Source organism: Loxodonta africana, chromosome 6 (genome assembly GCF_030014295.1).
Source record: "Loxodonta africana isolate mLoxAfr1 chromosome 6, mLoxAfr1.hap2, whole genome shotgun sequence".
Taxonomy (NCBI): domain Eukaryota; kingdom Metazoa; phylum Chordata; class Mammalia; order Proboscidea; family Elephantidae; genus Loxodonta; species Loxodonta africana.
In genome coordinates, this window is record NC_087347.1 from 44811551 (window position 1) to 44831505 (window position 19955).

Genomic DNA, 19955 nt, shown 5'->3' on the forward strand with positions numbered 1-19955 from the left:
AGATTTAACTACCCTCAGGAGTGTGCTCAACTCACCCTGGAAGTGTACAGCTAACCCTGCTAAGCACAGTGGCTAAGTGCAGCCGGCCAGCCTACACTCATGGTTTAGTGATCACCCAGAAGCCTTTATGTCTGCGTTGAGATACGAGCACGGGCAGATCTGCATCTGCTGATGCAAGCAGATTTCGGTTTTCTCTTGAGCTTCTCTAAAGAAAGACAACATTCTGCAGAAAGAAACGAGAACATATTAGACAATTTTTGTAACTTTATTATCACTTTCTAAGTAAAGAGTAAAGTCTTAAATAAGTATCACTGGAAATAAATACCAAACCCATATACAAGTGTTGCTGTTACTATTTTCATTTTGTTAATGATTAAATCTTCTTTTTAGAGAAGAAATATAAATTTTTCGTTCCGGTTGACTGCAAGCTCAAACTTTCCTATGACTCTGTTCTTTGAGGTATAAAACCATTTAGACATGTGTCAACCCCTGGGAATTTAAAAATAAATTGAGTCACAGAAATGCAAAAAACAAATGAGCTGAAGATAGTCTCTATAGCCCTACCTTTCAGTTCCTCTTCTCTTTCCAGTGCATCCTGATAAGGAGCAGGGGTGACAGACTCAGGCAGCCCCACCCCCCTAGTCAGAGCCTACTGACAACTCTGTCTTCGGTGAAGGAATGGCACCTACATGGAGTGGAAGTTTGGAATGGGCGATGTATCCCTTTCAACATTCTATGAGTCTTTGAGACTGGGAATAAGTGGCTTGCTATTGACAACAAACTCAAAAATTTCCCCCAGGTTTTCATCCATCTATTTATTCAATTAATTTAATTTACAAGCTGAAATGTGCCAAGCCCTGTGCATTCATCCATCACCATGTGGAAAAGGTAAATAAGAGAGTGGGCTGTATTGTGTCCAGAAGGTAGAAATAAATTGCATGAGAACCTAGCTCAGACTCCTATAAGACCTTCTCCTGCTATATTGTGCCTTCTCCCTCATTTAACAACTATGGCCTCATGGGGAGTTTCTCATGACCAGCTGATAAAGGAGGAAAATACAGAAACTTGGCTTACAGGTGATTCTGCACCATATGATAGCACCAATGAGCTAATCAGGAATGTCTCTGAAAGACAGTGGTGGAAGTGTGCAATGTATCAACTAGCATATTTGGTTGTTCATCTCAGCAAAGTTATCCAGCAGTAAAAATTAACACTGCTACCCTACTATACATGGCTAACAGGTTGCTGGTTGGTCAAAGACTTGAAAAAACCAGGCCTGAAAGTTTGGTGACAAAGATGTCTGGGGTAAGAGGTTTTTGGATATTCTGCCAGGAATGGGCAGAATGAAGGTACTTTTGTCCCATATATGCTCACAAAGAGACATCTACTATAAAGGAGGCTCTAACCAGATGGACAAGATTATACATTCTATGAGCGTCAGTGTCTTTCTCCAGTCACCCCATCTGTATTCTTAGGTATCTGTATTGTCATCTCATCATCTATGGTTTTGGGAATGCCTTATTCATTGTCATACACACACACACTCCCATTGCCGTAGAGTCGATTCCAACTCATAGCAACCCAATAGGACAGAGTAGAACTGCCCCCTAGGGTTTCCAAGGAGCACCTAGTGGTTTCAAACTGCCAACCTTTTGATTAGCAATTCATTGTCATAGTGTCCCATATAATATTACTTCTACAAAGAAATTCATTTTGCAACAAAATAAATGGAGCAATAGACTATGATTGTGGAATTCACTTGTCTTAACATGGACTCTGCATTCAGAGGGCTGAGGGAGTGGTGGAATGGCCTCCAGAAGACTAATTACTATGCCAATTGGAGACAATACACTGAAAAGTTGCTATTCTACTCTAACATATACATTATATGCTTCAAAATGGCAACCAATTTATGGTACTGTTTCTCCCACAGTCAGAATTCTTAGGTCCCAGATCCAAGAGGTAGAAGTGGGAATGAATCCTAACACTATTACATGTAAAAACTCATTTGTAGAATTTTTGCTTCCTATCCTTACTGCTTTGAGCTCTTCTGGTTTAGACATCTATGTTCTAAGGGAATAATACTACCACTAGTAGACCAACTACTAAATCTGATTTGCATTGGAAGTTGTAAACTGCCACCTGGCCATTTGGGACTCTGTACCAAAAGGAAAGAAGGGGTTATTGAACTAACTGGGGTAATTGATCCTGCTTACCAAAGGGAAAGAGGGTGTCTGATATATAATGGGGTCACAAAGGACCACACCTGGAACCCCACTGGACTTGGAGGGCGTGGGACCAGGCATTGGTTTGTTCTGTTGTACATAGGGTCACTATGAGTCAGAAGTGACTCAACAGCACCTAACAACAACAACAACTGGATTTGCTATGGTGACATTTAGTATTTCCACATCCACAATTGAAATTTAATAGATAACTATAGCAAACAAAGAAATTCAAATTCACTAAAGACTTGGCCCCTTTAGGAATGAGTTTTTACCACCAGGTTAAAATAACTAACCAAGAAAAAAAATCCAGACCAACTAATACGTTGGCTGAGGACAGTGGGAACATAGAATAAGAAGCAGAAAAAAGAAATAAATATCAGCTATGGCTATGTTCAAAGCCATGTAGCAGTACCATGGAAGAAAAGGCCTGGTGATCTGCTTCCATTAAGATTATAGCCAAGAAAACCCTATGGGGCAGTTCTACTCTGTAACACATGGGGTCGCCATGAGGCAACTAACAACAACAACAACATGGCCATGTTACCAGTCGCAGAGATGAGAACCATATGCATGTTTTCTTCCTTGCTTTTTATGGATTTATATTGTATGTATTCTTTCGTTTCCTCCTCCTTTCCCCTTATCATTTTATAAAAGGAAATTTGGTAGTAATTAACCATAAAATTTGGTAGATTATAGAATATGTAGGTTCATTTGTGACTGATTTAAAACAGAAATTATTTAGAGCTAGATATGGTGACTTTTATGACTTTGTGTACCTATTCTTAAGAGAGAAAGTAAGAGTGCATTTGTTCATATGAAGGTTAGTTAAATCTTGTTATTCTGAAACATTGGTTTATTATGTTGCTGTATGGAAGTTCAAATATATGTAGAAAGCTGTATTTGGATTCTGAGTACCCAAAGGAATAGTGAGTAATGATCATTTACTATTGTTTTCCAGCTTGAAATCCATATTTCTATATCCTAATGATGCTGGGGTCAGAACTCTATAGACTACAGTTCCTAGATTCCTTGCTAACTAGCTTCCTATTAGGTACTGCCATTACCTAAAAACCAAACCCATGCCGCAGAGTCAATTCCAGCTCACAGCGACCCTACCGGAGAGAGTAGAACTGTCCCATAGGGCTTCCAAGGATTGCCTGGTGGGTTTGAACTGCCGGCCTTTTGGTTAGCAGCTGTAGCTCTTGACTACTGCACCACCAGGGTTTCCAGTCCTGCCATTAGGAGGCTCTAAAGGGAGGTTGTAAGGAGGAGGAGCAGAGAAGGTACCTTCTTCTTGATTTCCCCTGTCCTCAGTGTTGCTTCAGCAGCAACAACTGCATCGAGCCACCATTGTCTTTCGGCACGTCCAAAATCAGTGCCCCATGCCCCCTCAGGTATACAGCAGTAGCTTGATGGTGCCCCCTCCTCAGAAGTCCGAGCACTACATCCATGGGAACACTTCTCTATGCTCCTAAATTATTGGGGAGACAATGATATCCCAGAGGTTCGCTTCTTTTCTTTTTTCGACAAACCTCTTTTGGTGTCTGCAAAACAAAAACCTAGGCCAGGATCTCGCCCTGAAGATCAGTTACTGGGGATTTGAATAGACAACTCTGCACAGTAAAAGGACAGGTTGGCTCTGAGCCTGATTGGGAAGCAAGTAAACTTTGCCTCTGCCCCACAGCAACTTGACTTTCTTTTGTTCCGTTGCCACAGAGAACATTCCTGCCCTTACTCTCCTCCACCCTATGGGATCCCAATCACCTGACTCACTTCTTCTGTGTCTAACTAAAGCTTCCCTGGACTTCGTAAACATTTTGCTTATGATATTATGATAGTTCTTATCATATTGCTTTTTAATCATTTTTTTCAGCTGTTTCTCGACGATGGCACTGGGTCCTCTAAGCGTAGGACTCCTCAGGACAGATATGATCTGGACCATAAACTGGGTCTTTAAACTTGTATGCATCTTTAGATGTCCCCACTTTTGCTTCCTCCCCACTGCCGCCACCACCACCAGTGAGTAGAATTGTGTCCACCCCCCTACAAAAGATATGCTGAAGTCCTGGCCCCTGGTATCTAATGTGAATGTGACCTAATTGGGAAATTGGGTCTTTGCAGATATAATCAAGATAAGCTTATACTGGGTTAGGGTGGGCCCTAAATCCAAACACAGGTGTGAAAGATTTGTGAGCATTAGTGAGAGATCTGGAGACAGACATACACACACAGAGGGAATGTTACCATGAGAAGACAGAGGTAGAAATTGCAGTAATCTCGACGGCACTGGGTTTTACTGGGTAGCTACAAGCCAAGGAACGCCAAGGATTGCTGGCAACCCCCAGAAGCTAAGAAAAGGCAAGGAAGGATTCTTCCTTCAGAAGAAGAGGATAGAGAGCCTTCAGAGTGAGCAGACTCTGCCAATATCTTGATTTTGGACTTCTAGCCTCTAGAACTGTGAGAGAATAAATTTCTGTTGTTTTAAGCCATCCAGTTTGTTGTACTCTATTATGGCAGCCCTAGGAAACTCATAAAACTGTTATCATCCACATTTATGTGACAAAGAGTAATTTGTCTTTACCAATGTGTTACTTACCCTCCCCCACTCTTTTGCCCACCCATTTTCACTACTGAATCTTTTGATGCAGAATTGGGATGAAGAGGAGAAGAGAAGGACCAGACTTTCTATCTAAAACTATGGGGAAAATGGGAGGCTTTACTTTCTGCCTGTTCACCAATCCTGCTAAAGTATAAATCCTTCCCTCGAATGGCTCTCCACATTTAGATCAGTGTGGCCTCTGAAAGTTTTAGGTAGGAGGCATCACTCGCCCTACCTAAGCCCTCTTCATCGTACCTATTCTGACTTTATTTTTAGAGTCATAATTTAGAGAGAGCAGAAATAGAGTTTTGACATGTGTATAAACCCATGAAATATAAAGTTATTTCTCACATAAAGATAGGCAAGATACAGCCTTCATCTGTCTCATAGATGAGGAAATTGAGAATCAGAGAGACACTGGTTCAAGCTCACAGATCTGAGACTAATACCAGCATCCTTCAATTCCTGGTCTAGTATTCTTTCCATTGAACTCTGAAAGCTCAAACAAATTGAATGTTTTTATTTTTTCTATATAACAATCTGGATTATATGTGCCCTACTTAAACATTGGCTCAAATTTGTTTTGACAAAGAGCTAATCTCAGTGATTTGGTCAGAAAACAATTATAGGAAAGAGTTAGGAAAGGCCACTTATCCCCTGGCTGGCTGTGTTGCCATACCACTCACAGGTTATTCTAAATGATTTTGGAAGCCACCTTCCTCAAGATTTAAGAATTTTTGAAGGGGTGGCTAGTGGCTGAGAGGATTAATTCTTACAGAAATTCTTTTTAAGTGAAAGTTTTCATGAAAAGCCAAAGAAAAAAATTTAGAAGTTGCAATAGACTACATTTGCTTTTTAATACCTACCATCTGTCCGAGGTTATTCAGGGACTAGAGGAGTGGGTTAGTGTTTATTTTCACAGATGATATGAATAACAACACTGCTATTGCTTATTTCTTTTAGCTAGGTGATAACATTCTGGGTTGTGTTAAAGTGTTAGGAAAAACATAAAGTCATCACTCATTGTTAATGGAGACAGTTCACTAATAGGTCTTTGATTCATGTCCATAATACTTTAGTCTGTGAGTTTTGGGAGCATAAATTGTTTTACAACTAGAGACAAAGGTTTTTGCTATTAAGGATTTTGATATAAATGTTTCTAGATCGTCTGTTTCTCTATTTGATTTTTTTCAGGTTTTGCTTAATGACTTATAAATCCAAAATTGAGTTTCAAAATAAGAGTCCAGTGACATTTTTTCATATTTTTTCTACTGTATCTCTGCCCTTTTATACAGCAAACATGAACTCCTTCCCACTCTTCTTTCCCTCTCTCAATGGTAGACATACAAGTAGACCCTTACCTACAGGGGAAGGAAGGAGTGGGCACTGGGCTAGAGCTGTTATATATGTGGTGGTATAATACTTTAAAGTGCTAATTTCCCAGTATAACTGCCAATTTTCCATAATTTGGTGGCTAAAATGAGAGCAACATGGCCACAGGGACCATTTATAGTAGGGAGCAAAGTTCATTAACTTTTAAGTTCAAAGAGCAACATCTTGGTATGAGACAGAACATAGGGTGATAAAAAAATACCCACTATCTTTTATAAAAGACTAATAGCCTCAAAATATAAGTACCGTTTAGAGTGGATTTTAAAGGAAACTTATTTTAGAAGACAAGTAAATTGGAAGTGCTCTTGACATTGTTATATTGCATAAATCATTTAAATCAAACAATTTTTGCAAAGTTGAGCCAACTGTTTTGATAGAGTCAGATCTTTCCTTTTTAAAAGCAAGGGTCAGGCAAATCCAAAGTCAGTCTACAAGGAAAGTAAGTAAAAAGAATGACAATTACTGCATTTTTGCAACTTAATAAGAGTCTTTGTGTCATTTCATTCTTTAGAAAAGTAACCATCTTTTATATTCTATGTTGTTGTTGTTAGGTGCCATCAAGTCAATTCTGACTCATAGTGACCCTATGTACAATGGAACAAAACACTGCCCAGTCCTGAGCCATCCTCACAACTGTTGCTATGTTTGAGGCTATGTTGCAGCCACTATGTCAATCCATCTTGTTGAGGGTTGTGATGGTTAAGGTTGTGTGTCAACTTGTCTGGGCCATGATTCTCAGTAGTTTGGCAGTTATGTAATGATGTAATTTGGCAGTTGTGCAATGATGTATTTGTCCTCCATGATATGATCTGATGTGAGCAGCTAATCACTTGTAAGGGAAGTTTCCTCGGGTGTGGCCTGCCTGCACTATATATATGGACATTCTGACAAAGCTCGCTTGCTCACTCTGGATCTTGCATCTGGGTCATCATCATCTGACCTCCAGTTTGTGGGACTTGTGCCAACTGCCTACCATATTGTCAGCCAATCTTGGATTCATCAGCCCCTGCAGCTACATGAGTCAGGAGAAGCCTCCAGCCTGACACCTACCCATGGACTTGGGCCTTGACAGCCTCTACAACTGCATGAGCCATTTTATTCAGATAAATCTCTCTCTCTCTCTCTCTCTATATATACATATACATGTATATGCTTCACTGTTTTTTCTTCTCTAGAGAACTCAGCCTAAGACAAGACATTTGGTACCATAGTGGTTCTAGAGAAACAAAATCGTAAGGATGAGTTTTCTAAATTGGTTCTCAAGTCTGACTAGTCTGAAAGGCACTGGTGACTTTGCCTCCAGTAGTAAAGAGGGTACTGTAATCTATGGGATGAGATGGCAATGTTAATATGCAAAATATCCCCACCAATAGATCCAGTATTGGTGAAAAGCAAGGCTCTGGGTGATAGCATATTTGATACTTTCCTACAATTTTCTCAGAATGAGAAGTATAGGGAAGCTGGTTGTTTCATCTCAGTTTCACTAAACAAAGTAGTAAAAGAAAGAGAGGAATTCAGGGCTTCAGAGTCACAGCTCAAGTGCCACATAAAAGACCACAAAGTTGCCATTTGTGCCCTGAAAGAAAGCCTATTTCTTGTAGTAACAGAGATGATATTGTCAAAAATCAAACGCAGAGCCTTATCATAAGAGTGGCTGAAATACAACACCAACTGAATTGCCAGCCTCAAATGGTGTCTGAGGTTAAAGAGAGGGCATTGATTGGGAAGAAATGGGATCCTGAACCTTGGGATGGGGATATATGGGCAGATAGTCAGGAAGGTGAAGATACTGAGCCCCTGAATTCCATTGAATCACTCCTGCCAACAGAACCAGCCCTCTTACTCCCAGATTACTTCATGTTTGTCTGCTAAACCACCCTCTCTAGTAAAACCATTTGTCCATCCAGCCCCATCTAACGAGATTAGCTGTGTCTAAAGAGCCTGTCTTAGGTTGGGTTCTCTAGAGAAGCAAAACCAGCAAATTGTATAAATACATATATAGAGAGATTTATATCAAGGATACAGCTCACTCAATTGTAGAGGCTGAAACATCCCAAGTCTGTGTATCAAGATAGAGGCTTCTCTCAATTCATGTTGCTGGGGGGGCTACCCGAGATTGGCAGGTTGGAGAGCGGGGCTCTCAGGCTGTGAAGATCGACCAATTCCAAGGTCTGCAGATAAGCTTATAGCTCAGGTCCCAAGAGCTGGACGTCAGATGAACAGGAGGCAGTGCAATATTCAGAGTGAGCAAAAAGCCAAAATATCTGCTTATATTTGGATGCAGGCCGCACTCCCAAGAAAACTCCCTTTCAACTGATTGCCTACTCACAGCAGATTCAATCATGGGCATGGTCATACATAAACACTGAGAATCATGGCCCAGCCAACTCAACACACAAACTTAGCCATCACAGAGCCCTTGTCTGAATCATTGTCTGGGGCATTGCCTGAGCCAGATGCTTAACAAGACAATGCTGATTGTTCTCAAAACACATCCCCTCCACTAATTTTGGGTTCTAGACCTATAACTAGACTTAAAGCTCCAGTGAGCCCCAAAAGGTGAAGTAAAAATTGTGACCCAAGAGGAGGGACACTACACTCCAAAAGAACTGCTTGACTTTTCTAATATGTATAAACAGAAACCTGGGGAATATGTGTGGGAATCGCTATTAAGGTTGTGGCATAATGGTGCAAGGAAAAAAATCTTCAACTACTCTCTCCGTGTTTTCCGTTATTTCCCCCTGCTCTGGTAGTCTGATTACTCTTAGGTTTTTCCTCTGGATAGTATCCCACATAATTATTAGGCTTTCTTCATTCTTTTTTCTGATTTTTCCCCTATCAAGCTGGTGTCAAGGGATTTATCTTCAATCTCACTAATTCTAACTCCTATTGTCTCAACACTGCTCTTACGACCTTTTATTGAATTGTTTAATTCTGAAATTTTACTGTTAATCTTTTGGATTTCCAGTTGCTGTTTTTGTGTGGTTTCTAGCAGTCTGTTCATTCTGTCATTTTTGTCCTTGAATTGTTTTCCTAAATCCTTCTATTGCTTTGTCTATGTGTTCCTTGATTTGGTCTGTGTTTTGCCTGATCTCCCTCTTGATCTCTTGGAGAGCTCTATACATTAGTCTTTTGAATTCTTTATCAGGTAGTTTCATTGCTTTATCTTCCACTGGAAGATTTTCTGGTTCTTTATTTTAGTCATTTGTTGGAGTCATTTTGTCCTGCTTGTTTAGGTGATTTGATATTGACTATTGTCTCTGAAGCATCAATAAGTTACTATACTTATTTATTTATTGTATTTTTGTTTACTACAAATTTATTGAAGTTTTGTTTTATTTTGTTCTGATATGTCCAAGTAGGCCAGGCATGTGTGCGACTATGGTCATTGGTGTCGAAGCTCTCACCTCCTGTCTCCAGGTGGCAGGAGCAGCTACTAGGAGTGTGAGCCTGAGAGTCCATTCACTGTTCTTGTGGGGTGCTGAAGATGTAGAAGTTTTTGATGGAGTGATGATTCTGTCCTGCTAGTCATGGGTTCAGGGGGGTTCTCCCTGGTTGTTGGGTTGCGTGTTGTGTGCATGCTCTGCTGCTTACCGGTGGGTCATTGCTCAGGTGCCCAGGTCATCGGTCATTGAGTGCGTGGTACAAAGATTCTCCCCTACGGTGCACCTCTGGCAGCACTGCATGGGGGTGTTCAGAGCAGGCACAGTTCTCTAGTTGCAGTGGGGGATGATTTAGGAGGGCAAGGCAGGGAACCCCCCAGGTGTCTGTCAGTTTGTCATGCTGTAGGGGCCTGCGTGTTGCTGTGATGCTAGAAGCTATGCCACCGGTATTTAGATACCAGCAGGGTCACCCATGAAGGAGAGATTTCAGCTGAGCTTCCAGACTAAGATAGCCTAGGAAGAAGGACCTGGTAGTCTACTTCTGAAAAGCATTAGGAAGTGAAAACCTTATGAGTAGCAGCGGAACATTGTCTGATATAGTACTGGAAGATGAGCCCCCCAGGTTGAAAGGCACTCAAAAGATGACTGGGGAAGAGCTGCCTCCTCAAAGTAGAGTCGACCTTGATGACATGGATAGAGTCAAGCTTTCAGGACCTTCATTTGCTGATGTGGCACGACTCAAAATGAGAAGAAACAAATGCAAACTTTCATTAATAATCGGGACCTGGAATGTACAAAGTATGAATTTGGGAAAATTGTAGAAGCTGATAGGGTTTTCAGATTGCTGCTGATACAGAATTACATAGAACCAAAATTAGCCACTCAGGACTGGGTAATCTAAAAGAAGTACATAAGGGTTTTTATAAGAATATTGCTGAAGTTCTAATTTCTAGATATAGAAAACCATTTTTATTTTCCTTTCCTTCTTTTAATATAAGAATAAGCTATTTCAATAACTAATAACATTATGTTAGCTACAGAATATCTTGTAGATTGGAAAATGTTATGGAACATGTTGAAGTTCTAAGTACATTTAGAATGTTTTAAATGATTCCACCTGTGGGCTCCAAAAAGTGAATCTGAGACGTGGGGTCAAGATGGCAGAATAGTCAGATGCTTTGTGTCATCCCTTTTACAACAAAGACCCAAAAACCAAGTAATCGGATATATATGACAACCTAGAATCCCTAATAACCGAAGACAAAGGTGAAGAATCAGACTGAATGAGAGGTGCAAGGAGAGACAATTCAAAAATAGCAGAAACGGTGGATTATGGATCACAGGATCACTGTTGTCCTGTCAGCTGAACCTGCACAGCACACACAGGTTGAGGCAAGAGGCAACATCCCAAGATGAAGTCCACCCCATCTGGTGCAGCCAAGCAGCAGCGAATCTGCATGCACCTCCCAAACCCAACAGGTGCCACACCAGATCTGTGAAACTTAGTGTAAGCTCCCAAGGCACCGTGTGCACAATAACCCTTCTCCCACCAAAGCTCCATGGCAATTAAAATGATAAAATTATAACAGAATATTTTGTGCTTGTTGTCCAGTGCCAGGCACATTATGGACATATAAATATTAACTCAAAGAAAATTTGGCATTTCTCTTGACTTGACAATATGTTTCATATATTAAATAAGCTTTTTTTTTTAAAAGTACTTTTTATAAAACAGAAACAAATGTTTTGTGACTTTTTATGAAGTTTTAAAATTGTCAAGAGTTTATCTTAGGTAATTGAGAAACAATACTTGAGTTATATAACCAAATATTTTGAAGATAAAACCTTAGCTTTTTCCAAAGTCATGTGACTTGGCTTTCTATTCAGGACTTTATTTTGTTGAACCTTTGCCTTCAAAACAGATTGGTTAAATAATTAACTTTTTAAACCCTGTAATTAAGGGATATTTTGTTATCCTAACAATGAGAAATCCAACTCTTTGTTTTATATGCTATTTGACATTAAAGGGTTTAAAAATTCTCATGAATTAATCCATTAAACTTTCAGTTGCAATAAACAAGAACCATGATTATATTAAGCAAAAATCTCTTTTAAAACTTTCCAAATTTCTTGTGTTTGTTATATATTTCTCATAGCATGATTCTTCAAGTAGCAAATACATTCATTATTAAACTTAAATATGTATACACATATCTTTTCTCTGTAGTATAAGTTTAGCTTTCCTTCTTTAGTATCTTTAACTTTCTATTTAATTTTCTTATCTTGGAACAACCAGTCTCTAGTTTTAGGACTAAGTTAGTATTTTTTTTTTCTTTTAATAAAATACATTCCATACATTTAACTTAGTTTAAACCAAAAAACCCAGTGCCCTCTAAGTTACTTAAAAAGATCTTGGAAATTGCTTTTAAATTGACATACTATAAAACATAAAGACTTTACCAGAACAAATTTACCCCATAATTCAAAGACATCATTTCTTTGGTCTTCCTTATTCATTGCCTAGCTTTCTAATGCATATGAAGCAATTGAAAATACCATGGCTTGGGTCAAGTACACCTTAGTCCTCTAAGTGACATCTTTGCTTTTTAACACTTTAAGAGGTCTTTTGCAGAAGATTTGCCTAATGCAATGCATCTTTTGATTTCCTGACTGCTGTTTCTGTCCATGGGTGTTGATGCTGGACTCAAGTAAAATGAAATCCTTGACAATATCAATCATTCCTCCTTTTATCATGATGTTGCTTATTGGTCCAGTTGAGAGGATTTTTGTTTTCTTTTTATTGAAGTATAATCCATACTGAAGGCTGTAGCCTTTAATTTTCATAAGTAAGAGCTTCAAGTCCTCTTCACATTCAGCAAGCAAGGTCATGTCATCTGCAAACTGAAGGTTGTTAGTGAGTCTTCCTCCAATCCTGATGCCCCATTCTTCTTCATATAGTCCAGCTTCTTGGATTATTTGCTCAGCGTACAGATTGAATAAATATGGTGAAAGGACACAACCCTTTGCTCTTTCTATTGTATCATGTCATCCTTCCCTTACAGAGCAAGGCTGTAAAGCAGCCAAAGAATTCCATGTGATTTTGGAAGCAAATTCTTATGTACTTAGTTGGACTAAGACTAAGACCAAGAGCTGCTAGCCTTGACTTGTATGAACAATGGCTTAGGGAGATCAGTCTGATATATATATAGACTCACTACCTCAGTAATCTACATTTAAATCCATTAATTACCAGTTACATTAAAATGAGATTCTTCTACACATTTCTCATAGTAAATTCATTGTAAATAAATTTAGCTTCCACATAAATAAATATAAAGTCACGCAATTCTGCGTTATTTTTCTTTGTTCTCTGACATCTTCCATGACCACCTGCATATCCAAGGGAATGTTGTCCCGTGACATTCCAGTTCACTTGGGTGGGAAATGAAATCCTGTAAACAAGTGGTTGCAGCATCATGAGCAAGTTGCCTCACCTCCCCAGGCCTTGGCTTCCTCATCTATAACCAAAGGTCTTAACCACAGGACTTTCAATTTCCCTCTCAGGTCTAAACTTCAAGAATTCAAAATACTGTTCCAGAAATTAAAAAAGAAAAGTTCCTCTTGAAAACAAAATGAAAAAAAAAAAAAAAAGGCAAGTACGTAAAACGTTTAAAACCTTAATGTAAAGACTATCAAGGTTTCTGTACATAGCCACCTGCTCCACAAGTCATACCCAAATGATGCTCCTCTGGTTAAGAGAAGAGAGCAACGATCTCTGTGAACAGCTTCAGTCCCTGAGGCTCCCACTCTCCCATCTTGGGGCCAGAGGAGCAAAGTGTATTAGTGACAAGGTGGAGGCTGTTGGCTGCAGCTCTGCAGAGTGCAGCTATAGCCCGAGAATCCTTGGCCAAGAGAAAGATGACATCCTGTAGATTGAGTCCTGAATCAAGCCTCACCTGAAGCCAGTCCTATGGGCTCATGAGTTTTCAAGAAAAGGAGGCAATAAATTCTCTGCTTTAGTCAGTAGAGTTGGATATTCTGGCACCAGGAACTGAAAGGTCCTAACCAACACAGAATTTGATATAAGATTGTAAAGTTTCTGCTTCCAGAGTGGCTTTTCTTTTTGCCCTGAGTCATAATGTTCCTGGAGCCAAGACTGTCCCCAGCTCAAAAAAAAAAGTTCTTGCACAAACAACTCTCTTACATTGAAGAAGGAAATGGCATGGCATAGGCTAAGTTTTCACCTCCATAGATGTGCAGAAGAGAAGCCTTCAGAAGGGGAAGGGTAGAGGGAGGATCAGCAGGCCATGATCTCATTGTCCAATGTCTACATCCAGGCCATGCAGCAGAAGACACAGAATTATAACCAATGGATGGTTATAATGGAAAGGAAATCACGGCTCAGTCTAGATGCTGTCAGTCACAGTAGTTTTTCGAGCTAGAAGGAATCTTAAAGTCTACCTGGTCCCACATTTCATTTCACAGATGAACAAACCAAGGCCCAGAATAGTATAGTGAACTTCTACTGAGTGCACAACTAAACGCAAGGCTACAATTCAAGTCTTCAACAAAGAAAGGTATCCAACATTCAGATTGGCAAAAAAAAAATATGGCTGCATTGGAAAACAAGACAGGCAGAGACCAGCTCACCATTCATCACTGATGCCTATGCTGGGTGGGATAGGAGGAGATGTCCAAGGTTCCTTTCAAGTCTAAGAGTCCATGAAAACTCTACTATAAGGAAAGTGTTTCCTGTGGCACAGGAAATATTAGTTTCTTCCGTAGTGTGAAAGCTGGCTGGGGCATCTGTTTCTTTGTCCCATCTTTGTCTGCTTGCCGGCTCACATCATTGTTGACAGCAGTGAGGATAGATAAGATGTCTTCATGTCTGCAGGCAGAGAAGAAAAAATATTTTCAATCAGGAGGCAGAAGCCACATGCCTATAACTTGTGGCTCCCTCCTGTTCTAACATGCCAGAGCCTTACTGGAATCATACCAAAAAAACAAAAGCTTCTTTTGAAAAAGAAAATAAAAGACTAAAATATGTAACATTTTTTCAATGCTACATTCATTGTCAACATTATAATAATCACATTTTGTATATTAAGACACTTGATCCACAGAAGAAATTTGATCATAATTATTTTCCATTTCTTCCTTGAAGCTAATATATAGGTGGGTATATAGATGACAGATATACAGAAAGAGACAGAGAACATACTGCTAATTAACCTTCCTTATTCTTGTCATTGGAAGGGTTACAAAGATAAATGTGATACAATTCATGAACTTAAACATGTAGAATGTAGACATGAAATATTTACCAAGGATGGCATATATATTATATTCGTAATACATGGCACAATGTGATCAACACCATATGCAAAGCAGATCAAAGTTCTATTACAAGTGTAGAGGAGGAAGAGAGTACTTCAGGTTGAGGAGGTGGCACTGGGGTCTGGGCTTAGAGGATGTGTCACATTTACCAGAACGTTCTAGGAGAGGGCAACACAAATCACTGGGAGCAAAACATATCCTCTGGAGGCAGAACTCAAGTTTGAATCATGGCTTCATTATTCACTAATTGTGTGTCTTTGGCAGGTTACTTGCTTCTGTGTGCCTCAGTCTTCTCAGCAATGAAATGGGGACCACAATAGTCCCCATCTCAGGGACTGGTGTGAGAATTAAATGAAGTAACTCATAAAGCACTTAGAACACTGGTTGCCATATACCATCAACCAACATTTTTAGCATTATTATTATTACTTCTGTCCTCCTCATCATCATTGCTCTTATTTTTCACATGGGTATGCAGGCCCCACCTGGTCCTCAGGCACTTCATCCTGTTTTGCACTAGCTGTTCTCTTTGTTTCCAAATCTTCCTGTAGCTGACTCCTTCTCATCATTCAGTCCCCTCTGAAATATCATTTCCACAATAAGTCTTCTCAAATAGCCCTCCTGCCTCACCCTCTATACCACTATCTTGCTTTGCTTTGTTCATAACAGGTATCACTGCCAGAAGATACCTTATTAATTTAAATATTTTTTTACATTTACTTCCCCTCACTGGACTGTAAGCTCCATGGAGATGAGATCTTATCTCTCTTATTCACGAATGAACTCCCAGCCCCCAGCTTAATGCCTAGTAAACAGTAGGCACATAGTAAGCCACTGATAAATATTGCCTTGTCCATGAAGGCGTAGGACATTGGTCATCGATGACTACGGTGGGGATAAGAAGGTAGTAAGAAAAGAGGGAAAAGGAAAGGTGACTCAAGTCTTCAATCCTGAATTCCCAGAAAAGCATTGTGGCCATTCCTAGAAATGGGGACTCAGGAGTAAGAAATCCTGGAAAGGACTGGGAAGATGAACTCAGGACTAGGTGTGCTGAAGGTGAGATTTAAGGGCCACATAGAGGTGGGATGGGACAGGCAGTGAGAAACGTGTAGGGCTGATGTGAGGAAGGAGGACATTCATCTGTGCAGCAAGTATTTTATCCAGCCCAACCAAACAGCAGTCACTGCAGCAGATGTTGTGGATAAAAAATTGACATAAAAGGGTCTCTATTCTCCAGGAGCTCAGAGGTGAGTGGCCCAGAGATGGCAATTTGGGAAACATTTTCACGGAGATACCAGTGGCTGTTACGTGCAGTCGAAGTTGCTAAGTGTGGGTAAAGAGAGAGGGAGAGAGAACAGAAGGGGTCCAGGGAAGAACTTCAGTGAAGAACTATTCTTGAGGAGACCAAGTAAGGAATGGCTGCAACAATGGGCTCAAGCATAACAACGATTGTGAGGATGGTGCAGAACCATGCAGTGTTTCGTTGTGTGGTACATGGGGTTGCTGTGATCAGAATCAACTCAACAGCACCTAACAACAACAACAGGTAAGGAGAACAAGTCCATGATAGCCAAGTACAACCTTGAGTATATCCCACCTGAATTTAGAGACCATATCAGGGATAGATTTGACTCATTGAACACTAATGATTGAAGACCAGATGAGTTGTGGAGTGACTTCAAGGACCTTGTACATGAAGAAAGCAAAAGGTCATTAAAAAGACAAGAAAGAAAGAAAAGACCAAAATGGATGTCAGAACAGACCCTGAAACTTGCTCTTGAACATCGAGTGGCTAAAGCAAACAGAAGAAGTGATGAAGTAAAAGATGAACAGAAGATTTCAAAGGGCAGCTCAAAAAGACAAAGTAAAGTATTATAATGACATGTGCAAAGAGCTGGAGATTGAAAACCAAAAGGGAAGAACATGTTCAGCATTTCTCAAGCTGGAAGAACTGAAGAAAAAATTCAAACCTCAAGTTGCAATATTAAAAGATTCTACAGGGAAAATATTAAATGACACAAGAAGCATCAAAAGAAGATGGAAGGAATACACAGAGACACTGTGCCAAAAAGAATTGGTCAATGTTCATCCATTTCAGGAGGTAGCATATGAACAAGAACGGATGGTACTGGAGGAAGAGGTCTAAACTGCACTGAAGGCATTGGTGAAAAATAAGGCTCATCTTCCCATCAATCAACACCAATTGAGATGTTTCAACAAATGGATGCAATGTTGGAAGTGCTCACTCATCTATGCCAAGATATTTAGAAGACAGCTACCTGGCCAACCTATTGGAAGAGACCCATATTTATGCCTATTCCAAAGAAAGGTGATCCAACCAAATGTAGAAATTATAGAACAATATCATTAGCATCACATGTAAGTAAAATTTTGCTGAAGATTGTTCAAAAGTGGCTGCAGCAGTACATCAACAGGGAACTGCCAGAAATTCAAGCCAGATTCAGAAGAGGGCGTGGAACCAGGGATATCACTGCTGATGTCAGATGGATCTTGACTGAAAGCAGAGAATACCAGAAAGATAAGAAGAACAGGATATCAGGATTGGAGGAAGACTCATTAACAATCTGCATTATACAGATGACACAATCTTGCTTGCTGAAAGTGAAGAGGTCTTGAAGTACTTAATGATGAAGATCAAAGACCACAGCCTTCAGTATGCATTACACCTCAACTTAAAGAAAACAAAAATTCTCACAACTGGACCAATAAGGAACATCATGATAAACAGAGAAAAGATCAACATTGTCAAGGATTTCATTTTACTTGGATCCACAATCAACACCCATGGAAGCAGCAGTCAAGAAATTAAATGACGCATTGCATCAGGGCAAATCTGTTGCAAAAGACTTCTTTAAGGAGTTAAAAAGCAAAGATGTCACCTTGAAGACTCAGGTGTGCCTGACCCAAGACATGGTGTTTTCAATCACCTATACGCATGTAAAAGCTGCACAATGAGTAAGGAAGACCGAAGAAGAATTGACACTTTTGAATTATGGTGTTGGCGAAGAATATTGAATGTACCATGGACTGCCAAAAGAAGGAACAAATCTGTCTTGGAAGAAGTACAGCCAGAATGCTCTGTAGAAGCAAAATTACATCTTACATACTTTAAACATGTTATCAGGAGGGATCAGTCTCTGGAGAAAGACATCATGCTTGGTAAAGTAGAGGGTCAGCAAAAAAGGGGAAGACCTTCAATGAGATGGATCAACGCAGTGGCTGCAACAATGGGCTCAAGCAGAACAATGATTGTGAGGATGGCGCAGGACCAGGCAGTGTTTCATTCTGCTATACATAGGATGGCTATGAGACAGCACCTAACAACAACAACAATAGGTAAGAGATATGTGGCAGAGACAAAAGGGGACTTGTCAGCGCAATGGCAGGAGACCAAGGATAATATAACATCAGGGAACCCAAAAGCAGCACATAGTAGGCATTCAGTAACTATGATTGAGTGTGTATCAATTTGGCTAGGCCGTGATTCCCAGTATGGTGTGATTGTCCACCATTTTGTCATCTGGTGTGATTTTCCTATGTGTTGTAAATCCTATCACTATGATGTTAATGAGATGGGATTGGCAGCAGCTGTGTTGATGAGATCTACAAAATTAGATTGTGTCTTAAGCCAATCTCTTTTGAGATACAAAAGAAGTGAGCAGAGAGACAGGGGGACCTCATGCCACCAAGAATGTAATGCCAAGAGCAGAGCGCATCCTTTGAACCCAGGGTTCATGCACTGAGAAGCTCCTAGTCCAGCAGAAGATTGGTGAGAAGAATCTTCCTCCAGAGCTGACAGAGAGAAAAATACTTAACCTGCAGCTGACTCCCTGAATTTGGGCTTCTAGCCTACTGGATTATGAGAAAATAAATTTCTCTTTGTTAAAGCCTTCCACTTGTGTTATTTCTGTTATTCCATTGCTAGATAACTAAGACACATGCCTTTGTTCATGCTCTTTCTTCTGTCCAGCACGTCTTTCTCCCTACTTCTTTGCCTAACATTTATTTGTCATCTCTAGAAGTCTCCCTTGATCCGGTCTCATACTACATGTTTCCATAATACCCTATGCATTACAATGTGTATTTACCACCTGGCATGCTTCTCCCCATCGACTTGTTTGTCTACCACTCTAGACTGTGAGCAACTTGAGGGCAGGGGCTATCTTTTTTCTATGTATCTCCCCTGCCAGGTATATGCTTGAGCTCAATGCAAGTCTAATGGGTGGAGAATGGATGGATGGATGGATGGATGGATGGATGGATGGATGGATGGATGGATGGATGGATGGATGGATGGATGGATGGATGGATGGATGGGTGGGTGGGTGGGTGGGTGGGTGGATGGGTGGATGGATGTGTGGGTAGATAGATAGATGTGTGGATAGATGGATGTGTGGATAGATGGACAGGTACGTAGAACAACTCAGAACTCTAACCTTGGGACCAAGTCCTTCAGATGATTACACAGAGACTGAATATACCAGCTGCCTTTCTCCGGGTGTCGAAAGGATACATAGCCTGGGACAGTGGCCAAGCCAAGCAGGAAATCAGCCTCAACAGGAATGCTGTCTTGGAGACTCCCCTCCCTGGGGGAAAAGGGTTCTTTCTCAGGATTCAGAGCATCTGCTTCAATGGATACGGAAGGTTGTATCTCATCACCTTGACAGGCTTGGATGAAAAAGAGTTTGGGTTTGTGAGCCAGACCAGGGCACTGCTGGGCTGTGAAGTGAGATGTGATCTCCTGAATGGGAATGAGGGCCCCGTCTGAAGAGTAAACAGCTCCAAGGTTCCCATGGGTCAGGATACAGCACACGAAGCAGTCCCCGTCAACGTGGTCTGGATGACTCTTATATTCCTGCAGAGCCTTCTCCAGGTCTGCTTTAGTCACATCATCGTATACCCGTACTGCAAACCCAAGCCACTGAAACACGCATTTCAGACTCTCTGTCAAGAAAGAAAGGAGAGCAAGGGCAAATTGAAATGAAACGAAATAAA

General features: G+C 40.4%; 1 protein-coding gene across 3 annotated transcripts in view; it reads right to left on the reverse strand.

Moving 5' to 3' along the window:
* Positions 1–13254: 13254 nt before the first annotated feature.
* Positions 13255–19955, reverse strand: part of LOC100663575 (caspase-8) — a 32135-nt gene continuing 25434 nt past the window's right edge. For 2 of the 3 annotated variants that reach the window (XM_064286819.1, XM_003405937.3), the window contains 2 exons: positions 19397–19904; positions 13255–14490 (listed from right to left, as the gene is read on the reverse strand). In XM_064286819.1, coding sequence (XP_064142889.1) covers positions 14337–14490; positions 19397–19904 — 662 coding nt within the window. In that variant the 3' untranslated portion in view covers positions 13255–14336. The remainder of the gene's footprint in view (positions 14491–19396; positions 19905–19955) is intronic. The other variant, XM_064286820.1, reaches the window with a different exon arrangement.